Source organism: Globicephala melas, chromosome 9, assembly GCF_963455315.2.
Source record: "Globicephala melas chromosome 9, mGloMel1.2, whole genome shotgun sequence".
NCBI lineage: Eukaryota > Metazoa > Chordata > Mammalia > Artiodactyla > Delphinidae > Globicephala > Globicephala melas.
The window spans coordinates 96,764,952-96,786,705 of record NC_083322.1 but is presented as its reverse complement, the minus strand read 5'-3'; the positions used below and the strand labels follow the sequence as shown (position 1 = coordinate 96,786,705).

At 54.3% G+C, this 21,754-nt stretch overlaps 1 protein-coding gene across 1 annotated transcript in view; it reads right to left on the bottom strand.

The window, feature by feature from the left end:
• Positions 1 to 2,256: 2,256 nt before the first annotated feature.
• The window catches only part of ADCY1 (adenylate cyclase 1), a 125,291-nt gene continuing 105,793 nt past the window's right edge, over positions 2,257 to 21,754 (bottom strand). Inside the window, 4 exon segments of the mRNA XM_030871268.2 lie at positions 2,257 to 10,503; positions 10,506 to 10,536; positions 15,294 to 15,418; positions 17,611 to 17,725. Coding sequence (XP_030727128.2) covers positions 10,052 to 10,503; positions 10,506 to 10,536; positions 15,294 to 15,418; positions 17,611 to 17,725 — 723 coding nt within the window. The 3' untranslated portion in view covers positions 2,257 to 10,051.

Genomic DNA, 21,754 nt, shown 5'->3' with positions numbered 1-21,754 from the left:
GAAGCAGTACAGACAAAACCTGTACATCGTAGGCATATCTGGAGGTGATGACGGCCAGCGGAAAGCAAAGTGCAGCGAGCGGTGGGGAGGCTAGTTTTAACCACAGAAGAGAAGGGGCCCCTTGGGGAAGCTGACATTTGAGCAAAGACTTGGAGGAACGGGGAGTCCAGTGGGAGCCAGGGAGGCGTGTCCTACAGAGGGAGCCCTTGATCCCAGTGGGGGAGCATGTCTGGTGCATCACTGGGCAGCCAGGAGCCCTGCAGATGGAGTGGCCTCAACAGCAAAGAGTAAGGGCAGCCCAAGGAGAGCGTCTCGGCTCCTAGGCAGACCCCCATTCATTTACGTGAGCTGGGGGCCCCGCACAGTTTGAGTCAAGGAGTCACGATCTGATCGGCATTTTAAGAGAACCCCTGCAGCTGGCCTTTGAATAGACATGGGGAGGAGATTCAGTGACCAGAATGCTTAGTGAGCTCTGCTGTAACTCAGGAAAGGGGGGACAGGCTGGACAGGATGGGGCCAGCAAGGAGGTGACGTGAAATGCGGACGATCAATCGGGAAGATAGAGCCGACAGAATTCCTAATGGACAGGATTCCAAAACCCGGGGCGTCTCCAGTTTTCGTCCAAACCACTCTGGTCAAGCTCCTCTTCTCTGTTAGGCCCTGACCTTGACCTAACTTTGGACTGCCAAGAGCCCAGTTTTAGCAAGGAATCCTGCTAAGTGGCTTATGGGGGAGCCCCCCACCCCTGATGTCCAAGTCCGTGGCTTACCCTACAGCAAGCATCACCATCCTGGGCATCTGACCAAGCTCCTCTCAGTCACTCTGTAGCCACTGAGCCCCTCACTCTGCCCGGTGGCCGAGAATCCTCAGCTGTCTTTGCTGTATCCAGAGTGGAGTCCAATCTCTCCCCACTTTTGTACTAGCCTTGAATAAACTCCTCCCTGCCATTTTAACAAGTGGCCAGTGAATAATTTCTCTTCACCAGCAGCAACTCGGAGCTCGCAGCGTGGCCATTGCAGCTCAAGCACATCCAGGCTCATAGCCTCCAATACTAGGTGCCCCCCACGCGCCCGCAGAGCACAGAACCCGTCAGACGTCTGGGCACTTCCAGAGCCCCAAGCCTGCGCACCCCACCTCTCCGCCTGTCCCTTCTCCTGCGCCCGCCTCTGCCCACGGCTTCCCGGTGGTCCAGGCTCTAACCCGCGGATCTCAGCTCTCCGTGGTGACCGTGTTCCTCTCCTGGCCACTCTTCACACCACTCACCGGCTCGTCCAGCAGGAAGCTTTGCTGGTCCAGGGCAGGGATACAGCTTAACCTGCTCTCAAGGAGGCCCAGGGTGTGGTCAGGGGCAGCCACTGACATTCTCTGAGGATGCCTGAGATTCAGAATCTGCCACAGTTAGGGACCACACTCCACTCAGGGCTGGCATGGATTTTTTTTCCTAAATCACAATGACAGACGTCACTCACTCCATGAAATTCTGTGCCCAGTAGCCCTGGGCTGTGCTGTTTCACTGTGGCCTCTGCCTGGAGGTGGCCATTCCCACCTGCTCAAGTGACCCAGGACCCCAGAGCCCCTCCACTCCCTAGGTCTGCAGGGGTGCACAGCTGGTCAATAGTGAGACTGAACCCCAACTTTCGTATTTCATTTCAGGCAGGCAAGATTCTTCCCTGTTCTTTTATAAAAGATTAAAAGAGCCGGAGGACACTCGTCAGAGAGAGACTAGTCATGGGGAATTGCAAATAATACAAACTTATCTTTCCTGGATTCTCATGTTTAGGTGCGGAAATCAAAAAGAGCCTAGGGCTTCCCTGGTGGCGCAGGGGTTGAGAGTCCGCCTGCCGATGCTAGGGGACACGGGTTCGTGCCCCGGTCCGGGAAGATCCCACATGCCGCAGAGCAACTGGGCCCGTGAGTCATGGCCACTGAGCCTGCGCGTCTGGAGCCTGTGCTCCGCAACGGGAGAGGCCGCGATAGTGAGAGGCCCGCACACCACGATGAAGAGTGGCTTCCGCTCGCTGCAACTAGAGAAAGCCTTCGCACAGAAACAAAGACCCAACGCAGCCAAAAATAAATAAATAAAGAGCCGAAGCGTGTCCATCCACTGCGCCCACCTGTCACGTCGGAGGAGCAGGGCCCACACCAGGGCCCCGAGGAAGGACGGGGTGACAGCATTTTAGAAAATTACAGAACATGTCCCAGGGTCTTTAAAACATCCACACAACTGTTAGTTTTTCAATTAAAATGGCCACAGAGTTTAGTCAAGCAATTTTTTTCCCTTTATTTTTGTTAAATAAGATTCCAGAAAGTATAGTGCAAACACTCAGTAGAAAAGTTGCAATTAAGAAATGTACATTCACATTTAACATTTCAGTCCATTTCACTGTTTTTTTTTCAAAATAAAAATAGGACAAATTATTCAATTACTTGTCTCAATTTAACAATCTTGGAAAAGACTGGTAGGTAGTCTACAGTGTTCAGTGGACGTAAAAATAGACCCGTATTGATTATACAAATCTATCATGAGAAGTTACCCAGTGATATTGAGTTGTTGTCCTTCTGGTACAGACATCTCGTTTCCACATCTAAAGAAGCATCCTCTGTGAGCTCTACTGGCAGGAGAACGTGTCACCCCGGCCCACTCTGTGCTCCCTGGAGGGACAGAGGAGGGCCGAGGGGTTCACACAACCCTTCTCAGTGAGTAAAGAAAATCCAAGAGTGGGCTTTGGGTTTACCTTAAACGAGAGTGGAATCTGCTGCTAAGAGAGGGTGGTAATCGGTACATAATCTCCGCTTGTGCAAGGTGGGGTGCAATCAGTGTGAATGAGAGGTTGGCGGGGGGAGCTCGGGCCGAGGGGAGACACTGCAGAAGGAGTGCAGGAGCTGCACGGGCTCAGGGTCCAGGATCTGCTGTGACGGGACGCTCTGCAGCCTGCCGGCAGACAACCCGTGGTGGCCTGGGCCTGCCCCTTTGCACATGCTGCGTGTTTCGGAATCCCAAAAGTAAGTTTCACACGATTAGGAATTTCACGGCATGCGATGCTGAGTGCAAATGGCTCGCGCGGCCACACTTTCAACAGGGATGAAGACAAAACCGCGTGCCTCTCTGGGGCTGATGCCTGGGGAGTGCCGGCACCCCCGGCCTGTGCAAGAGGCCCTGGTGGCTTCCCCGGGATTCCCAGAATGTGGGAACAGTCCCCTGAGACATGTGCTTCGTGTCCGGGCCTGAGATCGCGTGCGGGCTGCTGGTGGGAGTCAAGAAACAAGTTCTGGATGCTGGTGGGCCCACTGCCCACTGCTCGCACCGCAGGCAGTGAGAGCCCCAGACACAGCTCTCTGTTTGGCTGCCCTGCACGCGTTCACCAAGCCCAAGAGGTGGACAGATCTCTCAGGGTTAGTCTAGGAATTGCTCTCTGCTTAAACGTCAGTTCTCAAGATGCGACTGCCAGCTGTTCTGGAATCCAACCCATCTGAAGATGAGTTGCCAGGAACCACGGGAGCCAGAGCCTGGGAGAGGCGGGGACACCTGCGCAGGGTGGCTGCCAATCCTTCACCATCCGTGGTGGTCCCTGTCTCGCCTTCTGCGTATTCTCAGTGAAACCTGCTGTTGGGCGTCCTCTGATCCCCAGGAAGGAACACTGACCGCCTACACCACGCCATAGCGTGACAAGGACATTGGAGGACTCTGACCAGGAGCTGGGGACTGGGTTGGCTCCTTGTAAGTGGAGAAGCGTGTGCAGTTTGGGGGCACCCGGGGGCCCCGGTTCTCCCCCTGGCTGATGTCAGAGAGGCCTTACAGAAAGAGATAAGACAACTGTCCTCACTGAGGGAGAGTCTGTGTTTTCTAAGACACGATGGCAGGTGGTGCTACAGGACATAGTTTTAGGATAGAAAGGATGACAAGACAAGGCAGGGATTCTTCAGGCCCAACACTGTTAAGTCTCTGCCGGGGATCAGCTGTTAAAGCAGAGGCAGGGCTTAGCGGAGAGACAGGCACTGTTTTACCGTCCTGACGTGAGGCCCAGGTGAGGACAACTCTGTGCCTGGGCACATCCAAGGGATGGGCTGTGGGGCAAACCCGCTGCCTGGGGGCCTGCTTGGCTGCTCAGACCCAGCCGGCCAGGCACCGCCACTACTTGTGTGTGCAAGAGCTAAAGGCTCCACCCAAACCAACACAACTTTGCCGATTTCAGTTAGTTAAGAGGTGCCGAAAAGAATGGGAAACCGGGGGCTTGGAATGGATGGGAACAGGATGAATCCTGGTCCTGCCACACAGTGCTGTGTGACTTTGTCCAAGTCTGTAACCTCTCTGAGCCTCAGATTTCTCATCGACAACATGCGGAGCATAAGCACGCCTCCCTCTGCAGAATGTTTGGAGGCAAGGGGGCGGGAAAAGCACAGGAAAGGTGTACTTGCTGAGCAAGATACGGGTCTTAGTCATGATCATTCCCTTAGTTTGTAGTCACGTGAAGAGTCCACCAGAGACGTAGTTTAACTATATAGGAGAGCGACCCAGCCTTTCCCGGTGTTTATTAGTGTAGAACACACTGAATCAGGGGAAGTGCAGGAATTTCACAAAGGAATGAAGAATTATATCTACACGGATAGCCACCATCAAGGGCTGAAGAAACTGAGCTTACTGTAATCACGGGAGACCAGGGGGCTGCCACTGGGGTCAGTTGTCTGATTCCCAAGGTGTTTTTCCAGCCAGTTGCGACCCACACCCCTGAAGACCACCTGTCTATTGTTTTCTCTTCGCACAACACAGCCCAGAGACTGAAGCCGGGCCTGCAAGTGGCTGCCCGGGTAACTGGGAGGGAGGCGGGTGGAGGGGGGGGGGGCTGTCGGCTCCTCCCTCCAGAATTCCTGCGGCACTCCCCGCAGGCCTCAGTGTACACCGGAACCCCAAACACAACAGAAATAAAACGACCACACAAACAACAGAAAACGGGATCGGCTCAGTGCCCTGACATCCCTGGACTTTGTACTGATACTGTGGAGAGATTCCAGGAAGGAGGGGAGGGAGGAAGGAAGACTTTCTTATTCTCTAGTGGTTCTCTAGTACTTGTAGAGGGAGGCCCGGGCACCACGTGGACGCCGGCGGGGGTCAAGGCTGCCTCTGTGTCTGGCCGAGAAGCTGCTGCCCTTACTCCTCCTTTTAAGGTCAGGATTTCTAGAGGAAATAGAGCTGGGTCGGGGCACTCAGGGGCGGTTTCCCCCGATGCCCTGGGGGGTAGCCATCTGTCTGTATCTCTAGTTCATTTGTTTCTTATATGAATCCATCCTAATCCTAGGAACAAATAATTGATTTTAATTTTGCTTACGCCATGCCATGCAAACACAACACACACACACACACAAACTTGGATTAAGCCTGGCCTCTGGCAGAAAAGTTATTTTTTATCTTAGTGAACAGATGTGTTATATTTTCAGGGAAATTAAGGAATACGAATGTCTGTTCCACTGCCGTAAAGTCAAGTTGTTTAGGGAGGTCTAGCCCCAAATGGGGCACCTGAAATTGGGTTTGTTAATTTTACGAAATGGACAATGGAGAAGACAGATTTCCTCATCCCACCACAGGACCTGTCTCCAGTACAGGTCTCCAGTTTGTACACAGACAGGAGACAAAGAAAAACTCCCCGAATCCTTTCCAAAGCCTCCTGTGGCTTCTTGGAGGTGAGGGGTCCCCAGGAGCTCCCCTGTGTGCCGGCTGTCTGGGGTGCACCCGCACAGCCCCTGACCCGAGACTGAAATCTAGGTCAGGTTCCAGCAGCTTGGTCCGTAGCTGGCTTAACTGGCCACGCTGCTGGCCACGCCTACCCCAGCCCTGGCCACTGGGGTGCCCACTGCATCCCACTCTCCCACCCACACTGTCTCCCAGGCACGGGGCCTGCCTGTGGCTCCTGGCTGTCAGTCCACACAGAATCAAGGATGTCTTCCTGCTTTGGGGGATCCGGGGCTGGGGGACAACTGACTGTCAGCACTCGCGAGGTGGTCACCCACACAGGCCTCGGACACCAGCCCCAAGCTCCTGAGTCCATCCTGGGGAAACGCACAACGCCACTCCCCGCACGGCCCACCTGGCCAACCCCTGGGCACCCGGCCTGGCCTTTGCTCATGACACATGTCATGGGACAATGGGCCCTGTGTCAGCAGAGTCCCTCAGGTAAAGCCCATCTCCTTGTTGTCTCCCAAACTCAGTGTGGAGGCCCGAGCCACCACGACTGGCCTCCCATCACCCAGGCGTGGGCCCCCAGTCCCGCCTGCTGACCTCTGGGCCTGGCAGCGCAGGCCCCAGCAGACCTTGAATCTGATTGAGACCCACCCCCAGCCTAAGGTCCTGCGAAGGCAGATGCAAACCCAGGAGGCTGTATGAAGAAACGGCATGTCTTTCATCATCCACTACAAAACTGGCAGTATTGATTGAAAACGGGAAACGGCTAGCACAGACTTTCAAAGCAAACTGCAGCTGTGGAGGGGGGATGTCCGGGCCCAGGGATACGGTCGTGTCCTCCACCTGCCAGTCGGCCACAGCTCACCCCTCACTTACTTCACCAAAGCAAATATTTTGAAACCAATTGCCTCTGTGGAGTTTGGATTTGGGGGTCATTTTTGTTGTTGCTTTTCACTGAAGCCATTACAAAACCCAGGGCAAGCCAGTTTCCGGGGGTGGGGGGGGGCTCGTCATACACAACCAATAGGTCTGCACACTCGAGAATGACACGTGTGACAGCAGGTCTGTGATACCCCGGTAAGAGAACTGCTGGATGCAGGGCACACGCGTGTGAACCTGCATTTCCCGCGCGGTGCACGCACACTTAGGCAGTGCTTGCCTGACGGGTCACGCATGGGTGTCCCGGGCAGGGCCTGTCATGTGGGGAGAGACCCGCAGGACCCCGAGACTCAGGGGATCACAGAACACGCTTTGCAGAAGGGCGGGCACACCCTGGAAATGAGACGGGTCCACTTGCCGGGGAGGAAACCTAGACACGGCTGACAGGCCAACCCAGCCCTTCCTTCCCGCGTGGCAGGTTAAAGCGGGGATTCAAATATTATATCTAGGTCGCTACTGGGACGGTGGTGCAGGGTTCCTATGGGGGGAGACAAAGCAAGGTGTCCCCGAAGGCTGGCCAGATCCTGTCCGAGCCTGCACGTCAGCCCGGATTTGGGGGTGTCAGCCCCCCAACAGTGTGCTCTTCAGTTTGGGGAAACTTGTACACATGGCTTGTCTCTGAATCACCAATCTGCTTTGGACCAGACCTGTCTGTACAGTTTAGAGTTATTGCTTCTAGTGACAGAAGGTATCGGAAGTCCTGGTGGCTTTGGAGTCCGATAAACACGGCAGGCTCAGGGTGTCTGGGTCTGGGGGGCGTGGGGTCCACCCTGCAGGACACAGACCTTGGAGTGGACTGCCCCAGGGTCAGGGGCGTGGAAGCGTTTGGCAGTTCGGGGCTGCGTTCTAATCTACTGAGGTCAGGCACAAGAGGCATGCGAGGGTCTCGAAGGGACACGTGGATGGGGTCATTCCAAAGGGCAGCAGCAGCCTGGCCTAGCAGGGGCGATGCACTAGGAACCTCGCGCATCGGCTAAAGTGTGCTGTTCACACGGGGTGTCGGGCTTACCTTCATTTTGGTCAGAATGGAATAGGCAGACCGGTGCGCTATTTACAGAGCATCTTAAAAGAAATAATTTAGAGAGAATCCTACTTGGAAGGCTCTAACATTTGTACATGAATATCGTACAAGGTTAAAAATAAATAAGGCAATATCATACAGTCTTATCACAAATAAAAAGGAAGTCATTGGCCAAACCCCAAGGAACATTATGGCTGAGCACGGCCCCTAGGCCCACAGGAAGCAGGTAGGGTTTGGAACTGCTGATGATGAAGGAGGCTCTGCTCATCGAAGGGGAGACCTCGCCGTTGCATAACAGCCGAGGCCCCGATGGCTTCCCGCGGCTGCGGTGACAGCTGGCCACGCGTTCCGTGGCTTTGCCAACACTCCTGTGGGGGGGGGGTGGTCCCGTGGCTCTGTGGACCTGAGGTTCCAGCACAGCGAGTCTGGGCTCTCATCCCGGGGCTCAGGGTCCACCTCGCTCAGGGTGATGTGAATTCAAGGCCTGTAGCTGTGGGATCGACAACCCGCTTCCTCACCGGCTGATGGCTGGGGCGTCCTCACCTTCGACCGGCTGCGGGCCCCGCATCTTTAAACAGCGACCTCGTGCTTCGAATCTTCCTGACTGCCCCGGCCTCCGTGTCCACTTCTAAGGGGCCACGTGGTCGCATTGGTCACACTGAGTTAACTCAGATGGTCCAGGATCCTCTCCTCAGCTGCTGCCCCAAGCCCTGAATTCCCTCTGCAAAGCCCCCTTTGCCATGTGACAGAGCATATTCGCAGGGTCAGGATCCCCTGCACTGTCCACCCCCCTTCCGCCCTGCCCTGGGCTGGAAGCTCGGCCATGGGGAGCAGGTGGGCAGCAGGGCCCTGGCCAGGGTCTCAGCCCCGCAGCTGGACGCAGGTGTGCACACCTGCACAGGCCGTGTGCTCAGAGGGCTCTGGAGATGACTCAGCTTGTGCTCTGTCTGTAAGGGGAGGGGGGAGGAAATTCAGCTCTCACCCAGGGCACATCTGAGGAAAGACTGTCCACCTGCCCGCCTCTGTCACTGGCCCGTCCACATGGGCTAAGTGGCCGGCCCTGTCAGCTACACCCACACAGCCACGAGTCATACACCCACAACAGAGGCAGCCCGGGGGACGCCACTAGCCACCCCCATGGGGCTCAGTCCAGAGTGAGCCCCTGTCCCAATTCTGAAAAGTCGGGACCCCCAGGGAGAGCGGTGTGGAATGGGACCCTCAGGCCTGCTGACTCTGCCGAGCAGGGCTCCCCTGCAACCCACAGAACCCTCCGGGCTGCTCTCGGAGCTTGGGTCTCTGCATGGCCATCCCCCTACTGACTTGCCTGCCCAGAAGGTTCCCTCCAGTTTCAAGCTGCCCTCCTCCCTGCAGTCGAGAGCTGAGGTCTCCACGTCCAGCTATTTCTGGCCAGTCTCTTCCCACTGGCCCTCCCAGATCACTGCCCACGCCCAGGAGCCCATCCCAGCATGGCCGCATTCTTCATCTCCATGGCAACCGCAGAGATGCCTAGGTAGGAGATTCCCAGACTTGCACAGAATTACTTGCAGTCACTTTCCCTGCAAACCGGAGCAGGGACATCTGTACCGACAGCCATAAACTAACTCCAAATCTCCACGTCCAAGGGACTGGTTCTGCCAGAGAAACGCCTTCCATCCAGGAAGCGTTCTCATGGTTGCGAGGTCCACTTGTTTTCAAAATCAACAAAGCCTTGCACTGTTGTTCAGCGTACGGGAACCCAAGATGCCGTGGCGGAAGAGGTAAGAAATGACACCGACCACCTTCTCTCCTTTGAACAAACACAGTGACGTGGGCAGAAAAGGGAACGTCCAGGTTTTACAGGAGCCGATATGCTCAGCAGGGCAGGTGGAGAGCGCACAGGTGGAACAGGAACTATGCTGGTCACAGAGATGTGGCTGCAGGGTCCCCCAAGAATTCCAGAAGACCTGCCTCTGGCTCTTAACAAAAACCCAACCTCGACGAAAGCCAGCGGCCACCACCATCCATGCAGTGGGACAGGGGCTTCTCAGTTCTTCCCAAACCGTCCACCGAAGGCCTGCCCAGCTCTGGCTCTGGCCAAGAGAGTCCTGACTCTTACTCTGGGCTCTGCAGGCCACCGCCCAGGGCGGGAGCTGCCCTCACGGGACCCACACAGCTGGGCTGATGCCAATCCGTCTCCGGGCACACACGAGCTGGGCAGCCCAGTCACTCTGCCAGCCAGACCTCCAAGGCTCTCGCTGTAGCCTGTGGCCCTGGTGGACGTCCTGACGGTCCCGACGGTCCCGACGTCCAAAGCTCACCCAGACAACCTCCCTCGGCCACCGAGAAGAGGACGGAGCAAACAAAGACACTGCTAAAGCCTCGGCGTCTGCGCAGTCTGGGTTCTCCCCTCACCCGAGTCACTGCCCAGCTGCTTCTGGTCATGCCTGGACAGTCCCCCTTCCCCAGCCCGGCCACTGGTTCCCGGCCCTGCTCTGCTGGCCGGGCTGGTCCCTGCGGGAGCCCCGAGGCCACCAACGCCCCGAGCATTTGTGCGCTGTGCCCCCAGCGGCCCGCCTGGGCTCCGCTAAGCCTCCTTCCCAGCTGCTCCGGGGGGCAGGTGGTGGCCTGGGGGGCAGGGGGCAAGCCCCGAGCCCTGCAGAGCCCCCGGCCCGGCTCTGACTGGGAGGCCGGCCGCAGGGGGCACCGGGGGGTGGCCCGTGGCCAGTCTGGTCTGGAGGCCGGCTCTCCCGTAAGGACACATTTTCCGCTCTGAGTTCACGGACCTGTTTTGGGAGCCGTTTCCGTCGGTCCTGCCTTCCAGGAAGTATGTCAGCATCTCGCCCTTGCCCTTGACGCTGACTTTGCCTCGGCACACGAAGCGGTAGCAGCCCCGCCGCAGCAGCCTGTGCACTTCCTCCGTGACCTACAGCGGAGAAAGGCGGGCGTCACTCTTGGTCAACGGGGAGCCCACGAGAGGGTCCCTCCCCGACCTGCACTGATCACCCGATCGCCCGGCCTCTGGCTTCCCCAGGTCGGCCGGCAAGTCGGGTCCTGTGCCCCTCCTATGGTCACTCGGCGAGAAGGACGTGATCCTGCAGAGAAAGCAGGGGACTCAGAGGGGCCTCAACGGGGCCCTAGACAAGCAGGAGAGGACAGCGTTCGCCATGGGGGGTGCCCAGAGTGGGTGGGCGGGCTGGACAGGGCCCACACGGACCCGGTCCCAGGGGCTGCGGTGTGAGCTCCGTGATCACCCCAAGCCCTAACCAGATGCCTGGACACAGGGCTCCGGCTGTGCCGCCAGGGCCCTCGGGACGCGGTAACCCCACACGTCTTCGAGGGTCTGGGACTGGCAGGTAGCAGCTCAGCTGGAAGGGGACAGCACCGCCTCCCATCCCCGTGGCTGGCACGGAACCCTCAGGGCCCCGGTGGGCTCACACCAACCTGCCAGGGACCCCTGGGGCCTCTGTGGGCCACCAGCACGAGAGGGCAGAGGGCACGTTCTCCCAGGGACAACAGGGGTGTGACTTAACTTTCCTGATGCTCAGGTCCCGGGCAAGGGTTTAGCCAAAAGAATTCCTGCCTCACAGAGTTATGAAAAAGGTAAAGGGCAAGAAAGCACTTTCTAATAAGGTTCTGTACACAGAAGAGGACACGATCATTTGGATTCTCCTCACTTGACACTGAAGGCAGAGACCACCTCTCTCCCCGTCACCCCGACTCCCAGCTGCTGCTCTGAAAATCCCCCCTCCCCCACCCCATGTAGTCACCCACCTCTGGCGTCTTTATTTAAAACGACTCAGCCCACCCTGAGGCCAGGGTCTCGCATCCCCAGGGTGTCAGTCCCCAGCAGAGCTGGGCAGAGGGGCTGCTCTCTTCCCCGCCGGCTTCGCTGGAACCCTGAACCCACCCCCTCCCCCCAACGCGGCTCTCACCCTCGCTAACCGTCAGCCTGCTTCTCGCGTGCGACGGTAAAGGTCTGTCTCAGCACAACTTACCAAGGCTCCTGGTGTTCATAAGTGCTCACTGAATGAAAGAATAAAGGGACCAATGGAAGGAAGGGAGGGAGGGAGGTAACCAAGGCCCGTCAGAAACCTGCCCGCAGTTCAGGAAACAAGAATGACCACGGAACATCACAACCTGCACAGCTCCCGGGACAGTGAAATCTGCCGATGGATCTGCAAGTGCTGGGAGGGGGTCCCTCAGCTCCCCTCATGGCACAAACAAGCAAAACTGGCTGATCCAGTGTAGACAGAGGGCATGGAACAGAGTATGCTCAACCCACAACAAGTGGCCAAGGATGTATCGTTCCCCTTAATTAATTAACTCCGCCAGTTTCTGTGGATTTTCATCAGCAAGGCACTGGCTGGTGCTCGCGCGGGGGGCAGGGGGCTGCTTGGTGTTCTGGAGAAAGTTCCGCGGCCCCTCACCAGGGCTGCTGCCGCCCACCCACCGGGATGGAGAACGGCAGGTGGGTGCCTGAGGCCTAGACCCTCACCAGGTCGGCTGCATCTCTCGGCCTTGGGAGCAGGTCAGGTGGTCCCTCCCAGACCTCGTAAAGGAGAAGCATGTCGTCCACTTACAAGAAGAGTCCCTTGGTCAACTTGATGATGACTATGACATTCACAAAGACTTGGACGGTCAAGAAAAAGTGGGGAGTGCTGAAACTCCCCAGAGTGCTGCCAAAGACCTCGATCCAAGGCCACACAAGGGCCAGAGCCACACGGCCTCACTCAGGTCCCCAGCAGGGCTCAGCGCACCCCAGAGTCCTTCATGGAATTGAGCCACAGGCTGGCCGGTGACACAGGGGAGGTGCCACTGTCACAAAGGTCACCACTCAGATGTGGCCTCTGAGACGCAAGGTGATCTCAGAGGCCTGCTGTTGCGATCAAAGGCTCCATCGTGCTCCTTCCTTTCACGATTGAACCAACCCGCAATTCATCTGTTCATCTGGCCTTCCTAGAACCCTGACGTCCAGCTTAAGGCCCAAAATACACATTAACAAAAATCTCTGAGTCTTATCCTTACGTGAGCTCTTTCCTCTCACTGTATTCTCTTGTCTTACGAAGAATGAGAGGTAACAAAATATTCAGATCATCGCACAAGGTAATGCTGGAGGTGAAGATGACCCACCAGCACGTGCAGTAAAGCCGAGGTCTGAAGGCAGGTGGGCTCGGGCCTGGGCGTCCTTCCGGGCCGCTTGGGAGCTCGGGCTGCATGCCGCCCCTGTGCATCTCTCAGCCTTGACATTCTAGCCAGGAAGTCCCAGGCTGTGAATCGGGGTTGTGTATGACGTCACCGTGGGGGGCCCAGAAAGGGTCCAGGTCAGGGGCTCAGAGACACGAGGTCCCCAAGAGGCCGAGAGGGAGTCCCCTGTGAAGTCTGATTCTCAGCCACCTGCATGAGAATCCCTGTGTCTCTGAAGAGGTGGGCTGGGAACTCTCTCTAGAGCTCCCTGTGAGGCCCGGCCAGCAGTGGGGGGGACCCACCCTGCAACCACACCCACCCTGCAACCACACCGACCTCGCTCTGTCTGAGAGAGGGTGCTGGGCTCCCACGGAGACACTTCCCGGGAAGCACCTGCTTGGTCCTCAAGTTGATGGCCAAGGTGGAACCTGGGTATCGTCACAGTCAACCTTCTCTTGGCTGCCGTACTCCTTGGAAAACGGAGCCCTGGGATGCCCCGGGGACTTTAGTCTGCTCAGAACCCCCTTGTCTGCCTCTCTTGGGACAGCAGGCGTGAGGAGGGGTCTCCTTTTTAGGAATTTTGACACAGAAGAAAGAAAGCTCCCAGCTGAGGACTAAGGAATGAGCATTTGGGCAGGTGATATCTGATTAGATATTATCCTCAGGAAAAAGTTAAGACACCTCTTTGCAAACCTTCATCATTAATATGTGAGTCTCTTGTTCACTTCTTTAAAAGAACCAAAGGTTTAACCTGGGCTGGCAAAGGGAAGGGATCTCTCCTGGGCTGTGACCAAGAACACCTACGAGAACCATACAACAGTGGAGCATAAGTGTTTCTCCCTTTAAACTGGGATGACGAGCACGATGGGCTGGAGGGAAAGAGCCTTCGGCCAAGGGGGTGGCCAAGCGGCCAGGCCAGGTCACGTGGGCCGCCAGATGGAGGGACTGCAGGTCTTACCCAGGTTGACAAATGTCACCAGAGCCCTGCTTTTGTCCTGCCCTGTCCCAAGTGCATGGGGTGCTGCCACCCGAGCCTAAGGGCGGGAGGGGAGGGACCTGGTCTGCTAAGACCTCCTGCGATGCGGACCTCCAGGAGGTCCGGGCCGAGGGACTTTGCCCTGCGGGAGTCCAGACACAGATATCGCCGGGCAGCCCAGCAGCCGGCAGAGGCTGGATGGCGTGCCGGAGTCCCTGCCATGGCAAACAGCCCTCACAGGAGGCCGGAGGGAGCAGGGACAGTTCTGAGCAGAGGGGTGGCCGACGCAGATCGGATGTTACAAACTTAGAGATGTGATGTTGGCACTGGACAGAAGCCAGGCTGGAGGGTGGAGGGGGCTCCCGCCAGGTGTCCCCTGGGGCATGACCAGCTCCTGGGGAAGACTGTGAGAAACATAGATGAAAGATCCTCTTAGAAAAGGAACACGGTGTCCTGGGATGGACGGCAGTACGACACCGTGGATGCGCTTAACGCCCCTGAGCTGTGCACTTAACAACAGCTAAGACGGTCCGCTTTCCGACATGTGTATTCCACCACCGCGAGAAAAGTTGAAGAGAAAGAATGCAGAGGTGCAGAGAGGCTGCACGCAGATCCCGCCTGTGTTCCGAGCAGGAGAGCCCCAGGAAGATTTTGGTGCCTGTCTTTTAAGCTGACGGACCCAAGGGACCCACCAAGGTACCTGTCCGAGGGTTAGCACCCGATGAATGCAGGCGGGGGCCCCAGGAACTGAACAGGTATGACACGAGAGGGCCCCAGGCGGGCAACCTTCTCATTGGAACCGCATCCTGCAGAGGCCGCACCCCAGTGCCTCTCTCAAAACCTGGGGTGAATGCACGTGTCTCGCAGGGTCTACGGAGGACTGAGACTTTGTGATCAAGTAAAGGACCAGTGCTAACTGGCTGCCAGCTGGTGGCTACCTCAAGGCCAGGCCACAGCAGGAGGGCAGTGGCCCTAGTCACCCAGCGCTGCGTTCTCTGCCCCATCCATCCGGGCCCCCAGAGGCCAACCGAAGCCACACACGGGGGACAGGCTCCTTCCCTCCGTGTGACCCACGCTTGCATGTTTGTTCCAAGGGAAATCCCGAGAGCGGAACCGCACGGCCACATACCACGAAGCGCAGGGGCCACTGTCTCTTACACCTTCAGTGCCAGCCAGTGCCAGAGCACCTGCTTCGCATCCCAAGTGAGCGCCCGCAGGTTCTCAGGTCAGGGGGCCCCACAGCACCTGCCCTTCAAACGGTGAGGCAGCCCCTTCCCTTCTCGGGAGCCATCACTCGCCATCCCCATCTCTGCGCCTGGCCACACAGAGGCCAACCTCCAAGGCTGCAGACACACTGAGCCTCGCGGCTCCGTGTCCCTCCCCAGAAGAGGCAGACCAGGACGGGAGGACGCAGGCTGCGGGGCTGGGCGGCCGCCCCCGCCCGACCCTCACCCCTTCCACCTCAGCCTCCCGCCGGCAGGATGGGCCCCTGTGCCTCGGGGGCTTCCGAGTGAACTGACCTGGATTCTGCCCTGGACGCCGGTGCTGTCCATCCGACTGGCCACGTTGACCGTATTTCCCCAGATGTCGTACTGCGGCCTGCGAGCCCCGATCACTCCAGCCACCACGGGGCCAACATTGATGCCTGGAAACAGTCGCGCGGGGCGTCAGTGGGGAAGCCTCCGAAGGGAGGAGCAGCCCCGTGGGAGGTCACGGATTCCTGGGGTCACGCAGTGCAACGCCCCTCCCCAGAGCAGGGACCCCAGAGCATCGCCGAGAGGCAGCTCCCGGGCTCTGCTTGCATGCCACACCGTCAGGAAGCAGCCCTGATCTGGGAAAAAGTCCCGTTTCCTGGAACGGCGACCCCGTGCCGAGGCTTGCGGATCGGAAGGCTGACCGTTCAGGCTGTGGGCCACAGCATGTCCCTCCGCCCCCAGCTCCCTCTCCCAGAAAGGACAGTGGCTCGACGGGTCCCCTGGATGAGGGATCCCCTCAGCTCCTCTGGGTGTCGGGCCCAGAACTACGTATTTTCAGGGCGCCCTTGTCTTTATGTGGCACAGGGTCCAACTGGCCTGGACAGTGACACAGGCCCAAGGAGCCCCAGTCGCCCCTGCAGCCAGGTCTGGGCTGACACCACAGCACACCTTCTGACTCAGTACTCTGCGTCGAGTTTCCTGAGCTTAGCCAAGCGCGTTAATACAGTTTCAGACGCTGGCCTAGTCAACTCCCCAAAGCCGGGGCAGTGGGTGCTAGCATCTCTGGGAGGAGGCAGGGGTGGAACTGGACGGGCTGAGCTGGGAGCCTCAGGCTAGGTGGATGTGGGAGCCCAGGAAGGAGCCCCAAAGGGGCCACTTCCAGATGGCTGGTGGGACCTGGGGAACCCCTTCTACCACCCCGGATGCCCCAGTCCATGTGGACGAGACTGAGCCAGGATGCAGCCTCCTGTGTGACCGGCCATCCGGGCACAGAGGTGCGACGGGCCTATGGGTCCTCAGTAGGAGAGTAAGAAACAGAATTTCCCTGATGGACCCTTACGTCTATTAATCCAAGCCCGCGGCCCCAGAGGAGAACTGGACCCCGGGGGTGAGGCGCAGAGGGTGCTCTGGCCCTACCTCCAGCACGTCCCTCGGGCCGGGCACCAGGGCTAAGTCAGCACCGTGTTTAAGCACATCAGAACTCTACCCACTCTGGAGGCTACCACCCCTCGTGCCCAAGCCCAGCTCTAAGTGCTGTTCTTTAAGGCCACTAGACATTTGAACTGTAAAACAGCCACAAATATCCTGTTTAACTATATCGTGGACTAGTAGGTAATGGGGGGGAAGGGGAGAGGGAGGGAGGGAGGGAAGGAGGAAGGAAGGAAGGAAAACAGGAGAAAGAAAGAAAGAGAGAGAGAGAGGGAGGGAGGGAAAGAAAGAGAGAGAGAGAGAGGGAAAGAAGGAAGGAAGGCAGGAAGGAAGGAGAGAGGGAGGGAAGGAAGGAGAGAGAAAGAAAGAAAGAGAGAGAGAAAGAAGGAAGGAAGGCAGGAAGGAAGGAGGGAGGGAGGGAAGGAAGGAGAGAGAAAGAGAAAGAAAGAAAGAAAGAGAGAGAGAAGGAAAGAAAGAAAGAAAGGAAGGAAGGAAGGAAGGAGGGAGGGAGGAGGGAGGGAGGGAAGGAAGGAGAGAGAAAGAAAGAAAGAAAGAAAGAGAGAGAGAGAAAGAAAGAAAGAAAGGAAGGAAGGAAGGAAGGACAGAAAGGAAGACAGGCAGAGAGAGAGAGAAAGAAAGACATCTCTCGTTTAACTATATCCTCGACTAATACAAGTTTTTCTGGTAAACCTGTATTCCCAGAAAAAAGTGAATTTAAGACTGAAAACAGAAACCCTACAAGTCTGATAAGAGCTAGAGCGGAGCTTAGACCCCGGGTGGTTCCCCTCTTCACTCGCAGGCAAGGCAGGGAACCCAGGAGGACCAAAGACCCAGCCTGAGCCTGCACCCTGGGCTTCTGCACAGCCTCGGCCCCAACGTTTCGGGCCTGCGGACAGGGGCACCTTCCTCCAGCTGAGTGTGGACTCAGAGGTGTATCTGAGAGTCTCTAAGACAATCAAGATTTCTCCTGCGTTTCCTAAGCTGCACAATGACTCTTCCAGGTCCTCAGTCACTGATAACCAGCTCTGAGGTGGACCCAGCTGTCCCTGCGTCCCGTGCACTCCTCTGGGTGGTACCATCCTCCTTCCTGTGAGACAAGGGAGCCTGGACCGATGACCCCCGCTCCCAGGGGACAGCCCAGGCCACCAGCTCCCGGGGCCCGTGCAGGAAGGGTGAGCTGGCCCAAATGATGGGACAGCTCGCAGCCACGTACCAACACGGAGCACGAAGTCGTTGTAAGACTGGTAGTTGATCTCATCCAGGACGTCGAACATCTCGATGGCAAAATCTGCCAGTGTGCTGAGGTGGGAGGAGATGGACTTCTTAGCCTGGACGTGAGCAGACACGGGTTATGTTTGACAGGTGCAAGGGCAGAGGGGCCAGGGACACTCAGCCAGTGACCTGCGGGGGTGGGCGGACCAGGCTGTACCCCTCACAGGATCAGGGACTTGACCCCCACGTCAACCATGCAGCAGCCCCGCTGGCTGGGCCTGGGGCTGACTGGGTGGCACCCTACAGCTGCCCTAGTGTGTGTTTATCATCCCATTCTACAGGTAAGAGACTGAAACAGAGGAGGAATATTATTGCCCAAGGCTCCCAGCTCCTGAGGGCAGAGACTGAGGCCATCTGAGCCCAGGCAGAGCCCTTCTGCAGGAATGGGGGCGGAGGGGAACCCTGTGGTGGGAGATCAGATGTCCCACTGCTCAGACAAGGCTGCCACCAGCCCATTGGAAACAAGCAAAGTAAGGTGAGCAGAGGGGGTCTGAGTCAACTGCTCACACAGCAGAGAGCAGTTCCAGCCCTCCTTCCTCACACTGATTCCGTCTCTTTCATCGTGTTGTGTTGACAGATCCTCTCTTTTGTGAGAAAACAACTGTAATTTTTTTTCTTTTTCTAATGATATCAAGGTTACTTGCTCTTCTTGTTTTAGGAATATTTTCATAGTCCTCAAAGTTGGGGAATTAATGCTTTTTTTAAAAAAAAATTAACTGACAATTTTTTAAAGAACAGTTTTAGGTTTACAGGTAAATTGAGCAGGTAAGTGTAGAGAGTTCCCATATACTACCCCCGTACCACCCCTCACACATACAGAGTCTCCCCTATTATTAACATCTTGCTTTAGGCTATGGTAGATTTGTTACCACTGAACGAACCTACGTTGATTCATTATTATTAACTAAAGTCCACAGTTTACGTTAGGGTTCACTCTGTGTGCTCTATGGGTTTTAAAAAATGCAAAATTTCATGTATCCATAATTGTAGTAGAATACAGAATAGTTTCACCGTCCTCTAAATCCCCCACCTATTCCCTCAAACCCTGGAAACTATTATTTACTATCTCCATAGTTTTGCCTTTTCTAGAATATCATACAGTTGGAATCACAAAGTATGTAGCTTTTCCAGATTGCCTTCTTTCACTTAATGATATGCATTTAAGGTTCCTCCATGTCTTTTCATGCTTTGACAGATCATTCCTTTTTAGTGCTAAATAATATTCCATTGTATGGATGTATTACAGTTTATTTATTCATTCACCTATTGAAGGACACCCTGGTTGCTTTCAAGGTTTGCAATTATGAATAAATCTGCTATGAACATCCTTGGGCAGGATTTTGTGTGGACATAAGTTTTCAACTCTTGTGGATAAGTAACAAGGAGAGTGATTGCTGGATCATATGGTGAGAGCATATTTAGTTCTGTAAGAACTCCAACTGTCTTCCAAAGTGGCTGCAGCATTTTGCATTCCCTCCAGAAATGAGCGAGAGTTCCTACGGCTCCACGTCGTCACCAGCACGTGGCAGTGTCCGCGTTCTGGATTTTGGCCACTCTAATAGGTGTGAAATTGTATCTTGTTGTTTTAATTTGCATTTCCCTGAGGACATATGATAGGGAGCATCTTGTCATATGCTTATCTGCCATCTGTATATCTTCTTTGGTAAAGTGTCTGTTCCCATCTTTGGACGGAACACTTTTTGATTGGGCTATTTGTCTTCTTAATTTTAAGAGTTCTTTGTAATATTTTGGGTACAAAGCCTTTATCAGATAGGTGGTTTGCAAAGATTTTCTCCAAGTATATGGATTGTCTTTTCATTATAGTATTTTCCACCAGTAGAATTTTAAAATTTTAATTAAGTCCAATCTAACAGTGTTTTCTTTCACGGATCATGCTTTTGGTACTGTATGTAAACACCCATCACCAAACCCAAGGTTACCTAGATTTTCTCCTATGTTATCTTCCAGATGTTTTATAGTGTTGCATGTCACATTTAGGCCTATGATACATCTTGAGTTAATTTTTGTGAACAGTGTAAGGTCTGTGTTTAGATTCATTTAAAAAATATAATTTAGATAGATATTCAATTTTTCTAGCGACATTTGTTGAAGACTATCTTTGCTCCATTTGTCAAAGATCAGTTGACGATATTTACGTAGATCTATTTCTGGGCTCTCTATTCTGTTCCACCGGTTTATTTGACTACCTCCCTTTTGCCAAAACCATACTGTATTGATTACTGCAGCTCTATGGCAAGCCTTGATTTCTGGTGGTGTCAGTCCTCGAACTTTGTCCTGCTTCTGCTATGTTGTGTTGACTACCCTCAGTCTTTTGTCTCTCCATGTCAACTTAGGATCAGTTGGTCAATGTCACATAATAACTTGCTGCACTTTTCATCAGGACTGCATTAAATCTACGGATCAAGTGGGAATCTGACATCTTAATGATACTGAGTTTTCCTATGCAGAAATACGGAGTATCTCTTGACTTATTTAGATCTTTGATCTAAATAAGCACTGGGCCCAGTGCTTTCTGTTTTGGAAGGTTATTAATGACTGGTTCAATTTTTAATATAGATATGGACCTACCCAGATTATCTATTTTTCTTATGTGAGTTTTAGCAGATTGCATCTTTCAGAGAATCGGTCCATTTCACCTAAGTTACCAAATTTGTGGACACATAGTTATACTTTTATACCAGTTGGAAATAGTAACTTTTAAAATGTTTGATTTTATAATTGTCTGTAGTTAAGATACAGAGATAAAATAGAAATTTCTACGTTGATTTTATATCCAGCAAGTTTGGTAAAGTCACTTAAAAATTCTATCAGCTTATATGGAAACATTTTAGCACTGTATATTCTAAACATGCGAGCAATTTGAGAATGATGGTTTTGTTCCTACTTTTGCAATTCATAACTCTTCTGTTTACTTTTCTTCCCTTATTGGACTGGCCAGGACCTCCAGTGTAGCACCATAGAGTTGTCCACAATATACTTTAACATCTTTTTTTTTCCGGACGCGCAGGCTCAGCGGTCATGGCTCACGGGCCCAGCCGCTCCGCGGCACGTGGGATCTTCCCGGACCAGGACACGAACCCGCGTCCCCTGCATTGGCAGGCGGACTCTCAACCACTGCGCCACCAGGGAAGCCCCTTAACATCTTTTAAATGTCCATTGGTTCAGTGGAAATGGCCCTTCTTTTGTTTCTAATATTAGTAATTTGTGTCTTCTCCCTTTTTCTTGGTTAGCATGGCTAGAGATTATCAATTTTATTGAACTTTTCAAAGAGCCAACTTTTGGTTTCATTGATTTTCTGACTTCTTGTCTTTGATTTCATTGATTTGTGCGCTGATATTTATTATTTCTTTTATTCTGTTGCTTTAGGTTTATACTGCTCTACTTTCTCTACTTTTCTAAGGTGGAAGCTTATTGATTTTGGATTGGTCTTCTTTTCTAATGTATGAATTCAATGACATAAATTTCTCTCTAAGCACTGCTTTTCCTGCACCCCACAAATTTGGATAAGTTATATTTTTATTTTCATTTAGTTCAAAGTATTTTTCAACTTCTCTTGAGATTTCTTTCTTTTTTTTTTTGCGGTATGTGGGCCTCTCACTATTGTGGCCTCTCCCATTGAGGAGCACAGGCTCCGTTTGCGCAGGCTCAGTGGCCATGGCTCACGGGCCCAGCCGCTCCGCGGCATGTGGGATCTTCCCCTACCGGGGCACGAACCCATGTCCCCTGCATTGGCAGGCGGACTCTCAACCACTGCGCCACCAGGGAAGCCCAAGATTTCTTTTTTTTTTAATTTCTCCTTTGTATCACTTAGAAGTGTACTGCTTCATCTCCAAATATTTTGGAATTTTCCAATTATCTCCTAGCAACAGATTTCTACTTTAATTCCACTCTAGTCTAAGAATATAGTTTGCATTATTTCAATTATTTTAAATTTATTAAGCTGTGTTTTATGGCCCAGAATGTGGCCTATCTTGGTAAATGTCCCATGTGAGCTTCAAAAGAAGTATATTCTGCTGTCCTTGGATGAAGTAGTCTATAGATGTTAATTACATCCAGGTGATTGA